Here is a 15,669-nt window from a genome sequence, read left to right as displayed (position 1 = left end):
CAAATTTTGGGCCACCATTACATGGCATATGGTGCAGCTATGTAGATAGACTTGAGGAAACACCTAAAAAGTCCATTATTGCCCTTCCCAGGTAAATACAAATTGATCTTGGGATTCAACAGCCAGGTGTATGTGCCAGGTCTAGCACAAGGTGATAAGTTCCTAAGACCTTAGCCAAAGTATCATGTGGTGACAGTATTAGGCACAGCTGCATGAAGAGCTCTGTAATCCACTATTATCCTCCAAGAGCCGTCTGGCTTTTTTACTGGCTACACTAGGCTGTGAAAGGTATTGTGTGCAGGGCACACAATGCCCACACGGTGGAGTTCTTGCATAATTTTCCATATTTCCTTATGTCCTCCCAGTAGTTGTTATTGTGTGACCATCACCAGTCTGTGGAGGCAGTAAAACTCACAGGTTCACAGTTGGCATTGCTTTTCAGTGCTGGTTTAATATTACTCATACTCAAAGGCAGAAGTCTCCAGTAGAGGTTTGTAAAGTCTGGCTCTGCAAGATGTAAATGCACAGTATGGTGTCTGGGATCCGGAAATGAGGATCTCATACCCTCCGGGCATGGGGGTGGGCACGGGGGCAGGGGAGGGATAGAGGGGAGAGCCTCCAATTTGCAGAACGAGGTGGACTTTCCTGACCATCCCAGTCTGGCCTCCACAGCCAGGTATATAGCACAAGAGGAGGCCAGAGAATTTCTGAGGATGACCATGTATTAGGGTGCCTGCAGCGCCAGTATCAACCAAAGCAGTTACCCTGTTTATTTCTGGGGAACAAATGAATAGTGAGTTCCATATGAGGCCTCTGATTGCCGCCTATGGTCCTCACCTGAGGATGACCTTGGCCTTCATCCTATGCTCTTGGGGGGTGGGAGGCACCCAACCAGAGTAGGATGAAATCCCAGAGGGCCCCTCGGATATTAGCGGAATGTCCACTAAGGGGGGCTGACGGTATCAGCTGGAACTATTGTTCAGGTTTGGAAGTCTTCCATAATCCTACTAACACTACAGGAGGCTGACGAGCAGTCTTTTCTCTTGAGGTACTTGCAGCAACCAAGTCATGCCACAGTCATTTTTGGGTTATCCTCACAGGCCCTCTTTTACTTGCTGTATTTATTTCTCCCTTTGCTTTCCCTCTGTCCAAGTTCCAGATCCTTCCCATGGCTCAGACATGCTCTCAGGACCAGTCTGTTTCCCTTGGATCTGCAATAGATTGCCTGGCATAGATGTCCTGTCCCACCACGGGGCTTCGCATGGACATAAGCGTTCCTATACCACGTGCTGCCTGCAATAGCTTTGCTTTCATTCCTGCTGTAAATGTGGCCCGGTCAGGTCCCCAGAACACCAGGGCATAGATTGCGTGGTGCATACGCAGCTCTCTGAGGATTTGTTGTACTCCCTCTGTGGGCCTGTTACTGGTTCAAAATCCGTCTGCCCAATGCTTCAAAAGGCCAGTATTCAAAACGTTAGCGTTTGGAAGGCTTTTTGATTAAAAAGGTGCCAGCTCGAGAAGATGGGGGTGGGGGTGCTTAGGCCTTCCACAAATCCACCTTAAGAGAGCCCAGAATTCAGGCTTCTGTTATACCAAGGGAAGGGAGAATGGGTGGGGCAAGATCTGGATACCCACAGGAATCCACTGAAGAGCACAAAATCTCTAAATCTCTTTGTTCCCAATCCACTCACTCTTGCTAGTGCTGAATCTGGTCCTGAGGCTCCTGCAAATCTTTGATAAACCATCATTATTTTGGACACATTTCCCCACTTCTTCTGCAAAGGCTGTTCCTCCAAAAATTCCAGCCTCAGGCAGAATTCCTCTAGTGATTAGCCTATCTATAGCAGGAGCTGTTAGCCTGAGGGCCATGGGGAAAATGCAGGCTAGAATTAGGATAGAGTCAGAGAGAGGGAGCGTTACACTGTGTCACAGTCCCGCTTGCCCGGGAAGATCTCCCTCATTTGGCCAACTCGCTAGAATGATCCAGCCTGTGAGACAGTGAGTGCCATGAATTCTCAAACACTACGCAGCTGCTGTTGGAGAGCAGGCTATTTCACTTGTTTTTAATTTCTTTTTTTAAGATTTTATTGGGCATGGGGGGACAGGACTTTATTGGGGAACAGTGTGTACTTCCAGGCCTTTTTTCCAAGTCAAGTTGTTGTCCTTTCAATCTTAGTTGTGGAGGGTGCCGTTCAGCTTCAAGTTGTTGTCCTTTCAGTCTTAGTTGTGGAGGACGCAGCTCAGCTTCAGGTCCAGTTGCCATTGTTAGTTGCAGGGAGTCGAGGAATCAAACCGGCAACCTTGTGGTTGAGAGCCCAGTGGCCCATGTGGGAATCGAACCTGCAGCCTTCGGAATTAGGAGCATGGAGCTCTAACCGCCTGAGCCACCGGGCCGGCCCTCCTTTTGTAGTTTTAACTCATCTTCCAGTTCCCTAACCCTGGCCTCTGCCTCTAGCTGGGCGTCCTAGGCCAGCTGAACCGCCTGTAATAAAGTCTAGCCTACAGCTGCAGCCATGTGCTTTCCTTCCTTTCTACAGTGTACAATGCATTTTCCTCAAAGAAGCATGAGACCAGCCAGTGCTTCCAGCATCCCGGTACTCTCCCGGCGGTCCACATGCATCTAACACTCCCCACAGAGAAGTGGAGGGCCAACCCAGGATTTCCGTGCTGATGCCTCTTTCCCAAGACCCATTTCATAGCTCTCCTGGCTGGCCCACCAATTGTTACAACACACAGATCCAGGGAAAGACCTCCAGACTGAAAATCTAGTTCCCTAAGCGGTGGACAGGGAAAGACTGAAGAAAGAGGTGGGCCACTCCAGCCTGGTAACTAGTAGAATTTATTAAGAAGAGATGCTTACAAATGAGGTGTGTCCTGGGCATCTGCAAGGTGAAATGGATCCCCACACCACTTAGCAGGAGCCAGAGAATGACACAGGGCACAAAGAGGGGGGGAATGCTCGTGTGTACAAGTATGTGACTGCTACCGGGTACGGGAAATTGCTTTCCATGCTTGACGAGGTCAGGACAACTGGAATGTTTTCTAGACCCAGCCCGTATTGGAGGCAGGGGAGGGGTGCTGGTTTGTGTCAGAACACACGGTGATTCAGATCAAAACAGTCTGCAGGAGAGACCCATGAAGAACACCCTCCTTTTTGGCCCTCGTCCAGCAAATAAGTCAGTCAGCAGTCACACCACGGGGCCGCCTCTCCTCAGCACTCACCTATAAAATAGGTATCATAAGAGTGCCTTCCGTATTGTGAGATTGTGAGTTATAAGAAATACATTATTTCAGGCAGCCGGGTGGCTCAGTGGTTAGAGCGCAGTGGTCATAACACCAACTTCGAGGCTTGATTCCCACATCGGCCAGTGAGCTGCGCCCTCCACAGCGACTTGACTTGGAGCTGATGGGTCCTGGAAAAACACGCTGTTCCCCAATATTACCCAATAAAAAATTTTTTTAAAAAAAGAAAGAAGTATATTATTTGGCCATTCGGATGACCAAAATATATTTCTCATATATACTTGGTTTTCATCCACAATGCCTGACTCCCAGCTCCCAAAACCCTTGGAATTTCCTAAGTGTTGAAAGAGTCTTTTGTTATGTTGCAGAGGTGACTTTTGGGAAGCACGGAAGGATGGGAGCCGGTTACCAATGGAACCAACCATGGAGTTAGAGGGATGGGACTTTCATTCCCATCCCCCGGCCTCGAGGAGCGGGGGAGGTGAGAGGGGCTAGAGGTTGAATCAATACCAGTGGCCTATGATTTAATCAATCATGACTATGTAATGAAGCCTCCCTAAACATCCAAGAGGGTGGGGTTCAGAGAGCTGCCGGATGGTGGACACGTGAAGATGCCAAGAGATACCTTGCCCTATGCTTCTGTTCCATCTGGCTGTTCCTGAGTTATGTGTTTTTATAATAAACCAGTGTGATCTAGTAAGTAACATGTTTCTAAGTTCTGTGGGCTGTTTTAGCAAATGAATCAAACCCAAGGAAGAAACTGTAGGAACTTCTGATTTATAGCCAGTCTATCAGAAGTACAGATAACAACCTGAACTTGGGACTGGCATTCTGAGTTGGAGGGGGTTGGTGGAAACCCCGATCTATAGCTGGTTGGTCAGAAGCATAGGTAAAAGCCTGGGCTTTCGGTGGTCATCTGATGTGTAGCAGGAGAGGGGCAATCTTATAGGACTGCACCCTTCACCTGTGGAATCTGATGCTCTCTCTAGAATGTCTGAATTGAGCTGAATTCTCGTACATCCTGCTGGTGTCTGACAATTGTTGGTGCGTGGGGACCCCACCTCCCCACACACGTTGAAACTGGGACTGGAAACGCCAATTTACTTATATAAAACACTTAGTTGAGAGCAAGGCTCATAGAGTAGACTCAATGTACATGAGTTATTATTATCTAAGCAGGGGAAAGAGTCGCCGTAACCAGCCACAGGCTATGAACAGTTACCTGGGGGAACAAGGGTGGGTGCTGAGTTCCCATTTGGGTAGGAGTTTCATTATTGTTTCCAAGTCTCCAACTTCCAGCCCAAAGGAATTCTTGTGCTCATTTCCACCAGATTACACAACCTCTGGCAAAGCATTTCCCAGCTCTCTGCGTCATTCTCTAATCTATTAAAGAGGGGCAATTCTTCCCACCCCATAGAGCAGTGGAACTGAAACTCTGGCAGGTATCAGAACCACCAGAGGAACTTGGTGAAAATACGAAGGCCCAGATTCTCCCGACTTCAGGGAGTCTGGGTCTCCGTGTGCTTTATTACCTCCTCAGTTGATTCTGATACACACCAACTTTTCAAACGGCCATAAAAGAATGAAAGAAACAATGTTGTCTGAAAGGTCATAAAGATTATCATTACTTAAATCCCATGTGTTCCTCCCTCTGTGGAGATGTCAAGTGGATAGGCTGTCCTCACACAAGCTAAATATGCCTCAACCCCAGGGAGGCTGGGCCTACATCTCAGCACCCAGTGGAGATGAAAAGCAGTTCCTGGGCCCTCAGCCCTTCAGAAGTCCCCTACGATCTAATACCCATTTCACAGAGGGGAAAAGAGGAGCAGTACTTTTCCCATGGTCACAACAGCATGGTAGAGTCCCAGTGGAACCCAGAGCTACAGATGCCTGGGCCAGTGTTTCGAAGGGCTTCTTTTGGAGGCCCCCATCCTGGAAGAACCCCTCTTTCCTGCTGACAGATGTGCAGCAAGTTGGGGGTCTGCAGGCTGTGCCCCGCAAGTTTCTTTTAGCTGAGAATGGAAAGGGGGGGCCTCAGCCAAATTCCCATATACCAGCAGCCCCTTTCCCAAAAGTTTGAAGGTTAACTCAGGGTTCTTCTCACAACCTGGAAAGAAAAGCAGGAACTAGCCTCATAGATTAAACATCTCGAGCTCCTTGACAATCTCCTTTACCAATCTTGTTGCCTGAGCAGGAACAAGTCTGTCGGTGGGATGAGCTCTGAGCTTAAAATCAAATTATGGAATTTCGGTGCTGTGAATAAACCGGCCACAGGATGCCGCCCGCTGCCCCACAGACCAGGAATACTGCCACGTAGTGGTGCCAGTCAAATGACTAGAGGGCATTTCTCAAACCACAGCAAGTGTTTCTGTTGATTCCGGAAAGAAACTTGAAGGGTGGGGCAAGGATTCAAAACGAATGGTTTAGGCTGCGGGCTTCAGAGATGGAAAGATCTGCCTCTGCCCAGGATAAGCCGTGACCTTGAGCAAGCTATTCTTTACGTCTCAGCCTCAATTTCCATTATCTGTAAAAACAAAATAGCAATGCTACCCTGAGAAGTAGCCAGGCTTTGTGGAGCCTGAAGCTTATACCCCTGGGGAGGGGGCATAGGGTACCGGTAAGGGGTAGAGAGGACCTCTTTAAGGAAAATAACACAAAATTACAAACTCAAAATTACATACAGGAACTTGGAAAGGGTCCCATGGAAGGGAGGGGCCCGGGCAAATCTGTCTGGGATGCTACCAGTTAGCTTTGAGATACTTAAGTAAGGCCCTTGGCACATGAGATCATGGTGGAGGGAGTGGGAAGGCTTGAGTAAAATGCTGTAATTTGGAGGGAGGAGGAAATTTTGGACTATTCATCTGTCACTGAAGCAGAGATGATGACAGAGAATGGAACAGAGAGAAACCCCCAGGGTCTTTTTTAGCAGCAGTGTTCTCTCCTGAAGGAAGGGTGACCTTAGGCAAATCACACCCTCTCCTGGCCCAGTGTCCTGCCCAGTGAAATTTGACTGAGGGTTGTACAATTTCTGCCTCTCCCCTTTTCCAAAAGAATTTCCACTACTCTCTCCCTGGATGGAGCCTCACAAAAGCTAAGAAGCAGTTAGAGGTGAGTGAGTGATTGCTTCTTTTTTTCCAACAATTTTCCAAAAAAGGGGAGCACCCAAAAGGACACCTTACAGTAGAGCTGCAGCCAGTGGGAAGTGGGGCCCCTGACCTGGGATGATCAGGGAGGTGGGAATGGGTCAGTATTCTCATGGAGGTGAAAATAGGGTACTAGTTAAAAAGCATGAGGAGGTGGCTTCTGGTCCCTATTCGGTCGCTCTCTAGGTAGGTTCCTTTAGTTCAGAGCTTGATCTCATTACTTCATTGATAGGATTAAATGAGGACATACAGGTAAAGCACTTAGAAGAGTATCTGTCCCTTCATGAAGTGCTTAACAAATATCCGTTATTGAAATGATCACTATCATTGCTATTGTTAGTTAGGTAAGGGTGGGTGACTCCCTCCCAAACCCCTCCCCTCTTCTCCTCCCCCCTATGGCTCCCCTACCACAACTGCTTGCCTGGAGCAGCACCCTCCGGGGGAGGTGGGTGGGGCCTCACTCCAGTTTGGCTGGAGCCTGCTGACCAGGCACCAGCCACTGAGTTGGGATTTTCACCTGACTGGCAGACACCTTCTTGCTTGCCTCCTTCAAACGCAGACCTACCTCCTTACCACCCAGAGCCTTCTCCTTCTCAAGCAGTCATGCCCGGGACAAAGAGTGCTGGGGGTCCCCAGGGAGCTGTTGACCTCAAACTGGACCTCAGGTCACCTCCCGAAAGTGCCAAGAAGCCGCAGAGCAAGGACTCCAGTGTCTGGAATGGAAGCCCTTCGGAGTTGCCCAACTTGCAGAAGACCAAGGGCATAACGTGAGTGTTCTTGCCTGCCATCCTCATGTCTGCATTGCAGCCTGGAAGCTTGCATTGGCAAAACCCTGGGGTCAGAGGGGGTGCTGAGGGGGTAAGTCTGACCCCCCAACCCACTGTGCAGATGGGGAAACCAAGGTTGGAAAAGGGGCAGTTCTAGGCTGAGTCATGATGAGAGCTTAAAGGGGCAGGAGTGGAGTCTGTCAGACAGCCCTTAGAATATAGTGAACTAGCCTCCACATGTGAACTAGCTTCCACAGGTAGGGAAACTGAGGCCCAGTTACCCAGGCCACACACTGGGTCATTGGCATGACGGGGTGGGGGCTGGAATTCAGTGCTGGTCCTGAAGTCAGTTTTACTCCTGGCCAATTCTGATAATGTTGGGAAGAAGGGCCGAATCCCCAACTGCTTGGAGGAGATGCGACCTGCCTCTCCTGCAGTTCCCCGGGCCTCCGCTTCAGGTGAGAATTGCAGAGATGACATCCAAAGCACAGTATGTGGAAGAGTCTAGTTTCTTCCACCTCCCTGGGGTGTGTTTTGGAGTTGGAGAGAGAGAGAGAGATCACTCATGAGGCTTTCAAAGCATGTCAAGGAGGGGTCTGCTGCAAGTTTAGGCGGGAAGCCAAGCTACACGGCTCCTGCTCCCTCGCCTCCACCACTCAAGCAGAGTGGTGAGTTCACTTAGGACAAATGGGTGGGGTGGCACCGTGGTGGGGAGTTCTGCTACTGGAAGCAGGAAGTGCTGACATCAGTGGTGTAGTAGAAAGAACATGTGCCTTCGAGCTGTGGCTCTGCTCCTTCCCTTCTTTAAGCCTCAGTTTTCCCTTTGGCACAACAGGGATAAATTGGTAGCCGGAGGCTACCTGTAGGAATTAAATCTGAAAGGGTGGGAGGAATGCAGAAGGAGGGAAATGTTGCTATGAGGAGCAAGCAAAGCCCATTTTCACTGCCACCCTGCAGGGCAATTTAGGGATGGACTCAATGACTGGCCCCGAGACGTTGCCCCAGGGCTAGTCCGGGGGTTGCTAAGAATGCCTGCCCTGAGGGTGAGCTCTCTAGGCCTTGGGACCATCCACTGCTGAGTTGGGGTATCTCTCAATCAGAGGCCTTGGGGGAACCAACTAGCTCTCGTGTCCTGAATTGACATATGGTTTGGTGTCCATTTCAGCTACTTCAGAATCAAAGAGATAAAACAAGTGAGCACTAGAGGGCCCATCTACTTGGAGGGAATTAGCAAGACAGGCCCCCTAAGCATGGTACCTGTGGGGGTCAGCTGACCCGAGTTCCATTTCCCACTTGGAATAAGCGACAGAACTCTGTGCCCCAGTTTCTCCTCTGTGACATGACAGTTTGCTCCTCCCAGAAGGGCTGCACCGGCGAATTGCCCGTAAAGCTCCCAAGTGCAGTGTCCAGAAGTGTTGGCTGTTGTGAATCGGAGCCGTTCCAAAGTCACCAAAGGAATTAGGGCTAAAACCCAGGTTTCCTGCCTCCCAGCCCAGTGTTTTGCACAACTCACCACACTCTGTTTTGAAGTTGGCTGAGTGGCCCAAAGTTAAATTCTAATTTCCTAAGTCCTTTAGTTAGAAATCTCCAGAGCGACCCGTTGACCCTTTGCTAGTTACACAACAAGCACATCATTGGAGGGCCACAGGGCACTGTGCTCTGTCAGCAGTGTTGACACCCACAGGGAGAAAGGCATGCAGACTCTCCACCCGCCTTCTCCCCCAGTTGTTCTCTTTAACCCTTAACAAATCAATGGGCAGATCAAGAAGCTAGAGGAGTTACGACTAACATAGAGTGAGGGTGTTTGGGGCAGTCATTTCAGAAGGTCATGCCTCCTCACAGTTACAAAGACTTAGCAGAGTCGACACCTTGCCCAAGATGACACAGCTTGTTAAGTAGTGGCGTTGGGTTTTAATCCAGGCTCCTTCCGGAATGCCTCTGCTGCTCTTCACAAGAAGTCTCCTTTCTGGAAGGCTCTCGTGAGGGATTTCCAAGGTTTCCAAAGTTGTAGATGGAAATCCAATTCTCACCTTGGTTTAGCCTGTTGCAGGTACACAGGTGTAAAAATAGGTTGTTTTGTGATTCATCAACAGAGAGGGTACCTCCCTGGAACTGGATCATTGGAGGTATAACCTCTTCCTCTGAACAACCTTCACATTTATCTTAAAGAAAGGCTCTGAGTGTTTGTTTTTGTTTTTGTTGGGGTGGGAGGAGTCATGCCAGTCCTCAGCTTGATGTCCCAGCCTGAGGGGGGAAAGAAAAAATCCTTCAGAAGCCCAATTCCCAAATGACCCTGTCTCAACACTCAGCATCTGGGGATCCAAGTCATCTGACCTGTTTATTCAGAAGTCACAATGATTTCTCTTTGCTGCCTGCCCTTTTCCCTTTTCTCTGAGTTCAGTCCTCCCTCTGCTACTAGTTTTATGACCTTGGGCTGTTCGCTGCCCACTCCTGAGCCTCAGTTTCCTTGGTGATGAAATGGGGTGTCCCTTTATTCATTTGTCTGGGCCCATTTCTGGGAGGCAGCCCAGTAGAAGTGGGGTGAAGAACAGGGACTCTGAAGCAGTCCTAGGTTCAATCCTGGCTGCCCCGTATATCCTTGGACAAGTCATTAAAAAAACCTCTATCTTCAGTTTCCTCATCTACTTCCTAGCCTTGATGAGAGGATTAAATGAGATCATACATGTAAGTACTTAGCATAGTGTCAGTTGTATAGTTACGTGTTATTATAGTGGCATAGATTGAGTGTTAGTTGCTAAAACCAGGACAGTTCTGGACAAACCAAAATGGTTGGTTACCCTGCCACAGACCCAGATGTGCCAGGGCCACGGGGACTGAGAGATGCCCTGGAGCCCACCTAGCCACCTTAAAACTCAAGTGGTGGCATGCTATGACTGTTGGATGTTTGAATATCTCAGCTCTTCCTCTTCTTTTTTCTTTCCCCTTCTTCCGCTCCCCCCGCCCTCGCCCCCACTCCGTTTCAAGCCATTGTTTCTCAGTCTAGTTGTGTAGGACACAGCTCCCTGGCCCATGCTGGTATTATGAGCCTTGTGCTCTCCCCGGCCGAGGCAGTCTGTCGCCCGTCGTCGGCCAGCCACTCAGCAGCACACGGCAGCTCACGCTGACCTCTGGCTGCTCACGGCAGCCCAGCTCCAGGGAGAGCCATTGTTCACAATCTTAGCTGTAGAAGGTGCAGCTCACTGGCCCATATGGGAATCGAACTGGCGACCTCAGCATTAGAAGCCTGGCGCTCCAACCACCTGAGCCACCGGGCTGGCCCGTCTTCCTCTTGAAGGAATGAAATCAATCAAGAGATGGAAATGTGTGCAGCATGAACAGCAGAAGTTCATTAGTAAAAGAAAGTACACTCCCAGATACGGAGCGGGCTGACCCAAGGGAGGGAAGCAGCCTTGCCTCCCATTGTGTGAAGGCTTTTATTTCTATGAGTATGGCTAGAATTGCCTCCCCGTCTCCCTTCTCTTATCTCTCTTTCTCCTCCTGAGGTGCCTAGTCCTCTGGCATTTAGTAATACATTTCTTTGATTAAGGGGCATGGGTAAACACATCCCCTTGATTTGGTGGGATGAGTAAATACATCCCTTAGGGGTGTAGGAAAATCTGGAGTCCTGTTGGGCCAGTAAGGTATTGGTGACAAACAGAATGGGTTCCCCCCTTCTCTGACTTTTGACAGCACGTCTCTGATTTAGAGGGATGTGTGAGTCTGGAGTCCTGCTGGGCCGCTGCCAGGGGCCTTGACCCAGGTGGGAGCTGCAGCAAGGGGCTTCCTAACCGGGGCTGAATTTCTCCTCCTGCTGCCTACCCGGTCACACACACCCACGTCCTCATGTCTTTTTTCTCTCTTTAGAGCGTTCCAGACGTTGGTTCACCTGGTGAAAGGCAACATGGGCACAGGGGTGCTGGGACTGCCGCTGGCGGTGAAGAACGCAGGCATCCTGGTGAGGAGCTGCCATGTGGGCCAGTCTGAGCGGGTGGCGCAGGGAGCCGAGAAGAGAGGCTCTCAGCGTTTGTAATGGCTCGCCATGAGCACTCGTTCTGGGAGGCAGCTTGGGCCGGACTTGGAGTCTAGACACATAGCCTGGGTTTGAGGTCCGGCTCTGCCGTGGACTTTGAGGGGCCTTTGCATGTCATTTGTCCAGTCTCTGGGCCTCAGTTTCCTCCCTTGGAGAATGCAGGGATTGGACTTTGACTTTCCAGTTTGCTCTGCAGAGCAATTGTTCTCAGGGAGGATGCCTCAGGGGCCACGAAAGGGCAGAATTCTGGGTCCCCTACTCCCACCACAACACCCCACTGTCATTGTTTTATGCGTTTCACTGGAGTACCGCGTGAGATTATATTTGGAAAAATAGCTGTTGCTGCTCAAATGGGCTTGCAAACCAGTGTGCTAGAAAGTTCTTTGAGTCCTGAATGAGATCCGCACTGCCACATCCCTCCCCAGATTCATTCTCTCCTCTCTTCCCTGTGCCTGGCGCCCCCTTCCTGCAGATGGGCCCACTGAGTCTGCTGGCACTAGGCTTCATCGCCTGCCACTGTATGCACATCCTGGTCAGGTGTGCCCAGCGTTTCTGCCACAGGTGAGGAAAAACGTGTCCTCCTGTCCTTTCCTTTGGTCCTCGGTCCTCAGGGGCATCCCAGAAACATCTTGCACATAACAAGTTGATTTCTTAATTTCCTCCTTAACAAGGTCAAGAAAAAGAGAAAAGCATTCGGGGTGGGGACGTCAGGTGAGGCTCTGCCACATGACTTATTAGGTGCTCGCAGTCAGGCCGTGTTGCGTATCTGCTGGGCTCCTCTGTGAATTGGGCATAAACAGTCCATGCGTAACCCTGCCTCAGGGAATTGTCATGAGGATCCAGTGGGATCATGGGTAGGAAAACTACTGTACCCGTGCAGAGTGTGTATTATCACCCCTGTTATGTAGTAACCACTTGACAGGTAAGGAAAACAAGCCACCGAGGAAATACCGTCAGGGGTCACAGTCTGAACTAGAGCTTTGGTTGCTGCCCCAGTGTTCTTTCCACTCTAGCGGAGTGTCTTCCTGTGTACCTCCTGACTTTTCAGTATAGGATTCTAGTTTAAACTGCCTCTTGGTGACTGTGTGTGTACTTTCTCCTGCAGGTTTAACAAGCCCTTTCTGGACTATGGGGACACGGTGATGCATGGACTAGAAGCCAGCCCCAGTGCCTGGCTCCGGGAACACGCCCACTGGGGAAGGTACCTTGTTCTTGCTTTGCCAGAAGTGGGGTGGGATATAGGAGGAGACAGTGCGGCTATCATGGATGCTTTCTTCCCTGGAAAGCTGGCTCATGTAGCCCAGAATGTTGCATTTCCCATATGGAAGGGGTTCATTGGCAACCTTCCTGATCTAGCCCCCTACTTGTATACCTCCAGTGACAGGGTGCTCATTCCTTTGCTATGCAGTTTGAATATTATTCACTTTTTTATTAAACCACATTTATTATGTTGCTACTACGTCCCAGGCCCTGGAAATACCGTGAAGAACAAGGCAAACAAGTCTTTGCCCTCACAGAACAAAGGCCTAGTCCAAGTCCCGTGGGAAAGACAGACATTAGACAGTTAAAAACACTGTTACTTAATAACCACTGGGATATGTACAATGAAGGAAAGAAGTACTAGTTGCTGCCAAACAGGTAAGGAGACGTGTATAGGTTTGGGCGGGCTTCCCAGGATGGAACAGCAGAGGTGAGTTCTGAAGGAAGGGGTTCTTAAGGATGAGGAATTACTACGAGAAAGTGGGCAGGAGCCTGGATGGATGGCCTTCTAGGAAGAAGGAAGAGCAAGGTTTGAAGGTCCTGAAGCAGAAAGGAGTATATGGCAGTTTCAAGGTATAGAAAGACCAGGGAGCTTGAGGGCAGAGAGTCAGGGAGATGAAGTTAAAGAAGGATCCAGGGGCTGATCAAGATGTACCTTTTGACCGCCTGGAAGGTTCTGTTCTTTTCTTAAAAGCAACCAGGAAGCCATTGGAAACTTCATCAAGGAAGTAATCATATTTGCATTGTTTAAAGATCTGTGTGGCTTCTGTAAGGAGAACAGATTGTAAAGGAGCAAGAATAGATTAGTCTGACCCATGAGAATGCTATTGACAATGTCCAGTGAAGTGGCAATGAAGGCTAGGACCAAGCTGTTGCAGTGGGGATGGAAAAAAGTGAATTTGGTCATGATTTGGGTCCTGGGATTATGGGAAAAGGAAAAGGCCAAGGTTGACTTAGATTTCTGGTGACTTCTGTTTTGGACCAGTTGTGTTTGAGGTGTCTGAGAGATAGTCAAATGGAGATGTCAAGTCGGTAGTTGTTTGTACGTGTTTGAACTGATCTTCCTGCAGGAGATACCAAACTGAAGTCATCAGCCATGAAGCCGGGGGGCAGAAGAGGTCTCTTAGGGAGCGAGTTTATAGTGAGATGAAAAGAGAGAAAAAGACCAATATATTAATGACCCTTTGTGAGCTGAAGTCTTGTTTTGTACAACTCCCACCTTTTAGCTTTCAGGGATGACACAGAACAAGTGAACCCCCTCTGTCCTCTGGTACTTAGGACTAAATCTACTCTTTTGTCTTTGGTTACAGACCTGTCCCCACCCCATGTGTCTACTCTTTCCTGAGCACTCTTTTCTAGATTGCCAAAGTCTCTCGAGCTGTGATACCCCAAACCACTGCAGCACCTGAGGGGCGCCCTGCCCATGTAACGTAGTCTGCTGAGCACATGAGTCATAACCCAAATTTTCCCAATTGTTACACTGAAGGAGGGTTGGTTGTTTTTTTTTTGTTTTTTTTTGTTTTGTTTTTTGTGGGGTTTTTTTGCCTGTCACAACCCCTGAAATCCTTCTACTCATTGTTGGGCATATAAAGTAGCCTTTCCTGCCTTTTTAGGGAACTGGTTCCATTAATCATCTCCTCTCCTATAACTTGAACTTTTTTTTTGAACTCTGGGCTCTTCCTTTCAACACTTAAATGTGTTCACATATCTCCATCTTAAGAAAAAGAAAATAATAAAGCTTCTGGGACCTTACACCATCCTCTAGCCACCATCCTATCTCATATTCAACATCTGGTTATTCAACAGGTAACTACCAAATCCCGGCAACGTGTCCAGAAGTGCTTTAGGCAGTGGGTCTGCAGTGATGAACAAAATGGGCACTGTCGACACAGGGCGGACACACTAGCTTCATGGAAGAACAGTCCGTCCTCTGACTTTACTTCCGAATATCCCGTTCACACCTCTTTCATGGGGCACCCGGCTTTTTTGTTCTTACACTTCTACAGAAGTTCTTTCCGCCAATGTCCTAAAAGACCTCCCTGTTTCACCTTCTTTGCCCAAGAGAACCGCTGAGCAGCCCTGGGTACAATCGACTATTCTCTTCTTCAAACATTCTTTCTTCACTTGGATTCTATTAAACCCTTTTTGGTCTTAGTTTCCTGCCTACCTCTTCGGTCATTCCTTTGCATTTGTTGTAGGCTTCTCTGTTTCTATCTTTCCTTTAAATGTTGGTGTTCTCTAAGAGTGAAACGCTGCCTTCTCCTTTTCTCACTCTTCAACACGGACCTTCTTTCTCAAGGCTTTATCCATTACCGACAAATCAGCAGTTCCCGACCTTAACATATAATTGTCTCCTGAATGTCTCCTGTAGGAACCTCAAGCTCAAGACTTCAGATACTGAGTATGTCGTTTCTTCCCCTTCCCCTAAAACCTGTTCCTCCTTCTGAGTTTCCCAGTTCATTTTTTTTGGTCTCAGTTAAAAACCTGTCCATCACCTTAGATCATTTCCTTTCCCTTTCCCCCAGATGTAGGTGGTCAGCCATGTTCTGTAAATTCTAGCTTCCTAGTAGCTCTTCAAATGCTTTAATTCTCTCATCCTAATGGCCCCGTCTTTGTCCAGGCTACTGCCATCTTTCACCTCCATTATTGTAAGAGTCTTCTATCCAGTCTTCCCATCCATAGTCTTACCCTCCAATGTGTTCACATGGTAGTTGGAGAAATCTGCCCAACCCCGCTGCTGAAACGCTCTTTGCTTACCTCTTTCTCTTCTCCTCCTCTTCTTTTATCACTCTTTCTTCCCTTTCCCAAGGGCCTCCCCTCAGATATTGGTTTTTCTAAGAAGGCTACCCACCCTATAATTTGGGTAAAATGCCCTTTTTACCATGGCCCTTAGCACCATATTAGTTTTGGTCCATCTTGCTGACTAGTCTTTAAACCACTAGAGGAAGGGACCACGTGTTATTTCTCTCTGTACCTTCAGTGACTAATATGGTGTATTAAATGTTAATGAAAAACTTTAAAATGTTAATGATAGCTAATAAAAACATCGTGCCCACTGCCCCACATTAGTGTCCGTTATAAGAAATGCCGCAGAGCCAGGTATGGGGAGAGATTCCTGACCATGAAGAATTGTACCACTTGCTGAGCTGGGAATGTGAGGGTGGTTGAGAAACATTTTTCAAAGAACTATTATTAACCTCATTTCTTACTGCTGCCCCATTGTTGA

At 48.7% G+C, this 15,669-nt stretch overlaps 1 protein-coding gene across 2 annotated transcripts in view; it reads left to right on the top strand.

Annotated features, from left to right (window-relative positions):
* The first annotated feature begins 6,873 nt into the window (after window positions 1-6,873).
* The window catches only part of SLC36A2 (solute carrier family 36 member 2), a 30,081-nt gene continuing 21,285 nt past the window's right edge, over window positions 6,874-15,669 (top strand). For both annotated transcript variants that reach the window (XM_019734425.2, XM_019734420.2), the window contains exons 1-4: window positions 6,874-7,153; window positions 11,018-11,108; window positions 11,656-11,744; window positions 12,289-12,384. In XM_019734425.2, coding sequence (XP_019589984.2) covers window positions 6,990-7,153; window positions 11,018-11,108; window positions 11,656-11,744; window positions 12,289-12,384 — 440 coding nt within the window. In that variant the 5' untranslated portion in view covers window positions 6,874-6,989. The remainder of the gene's footprint in view (window positions 7,154-11,017; window positions 11,109-11,655; window positions 11,745-12,288; window positions 12,385-15,669) is intronic.

Source organism: Rhinolophus sinicus, linkage group LG10 (genome assembly GCF_036562045.2).
Source record: "Rhinolophus sinicus isolate RSC01 linkage group LG10, ASM3656204v1, whole genome shotgun sequence".
In the NCBI taxonomy this organism is placed as follows: Eukaryota; Metazoa; Chordata; class Mammalia; order Chiroptera; family Rhinolophidae; genus Rhinolophus; species Rhinolophus sinicus.
The sequence above is the reverse complement of the archived record's forward strand: the minus strand, read 5'-3'. Positions and strand labels throughout refer to the sequence as shown.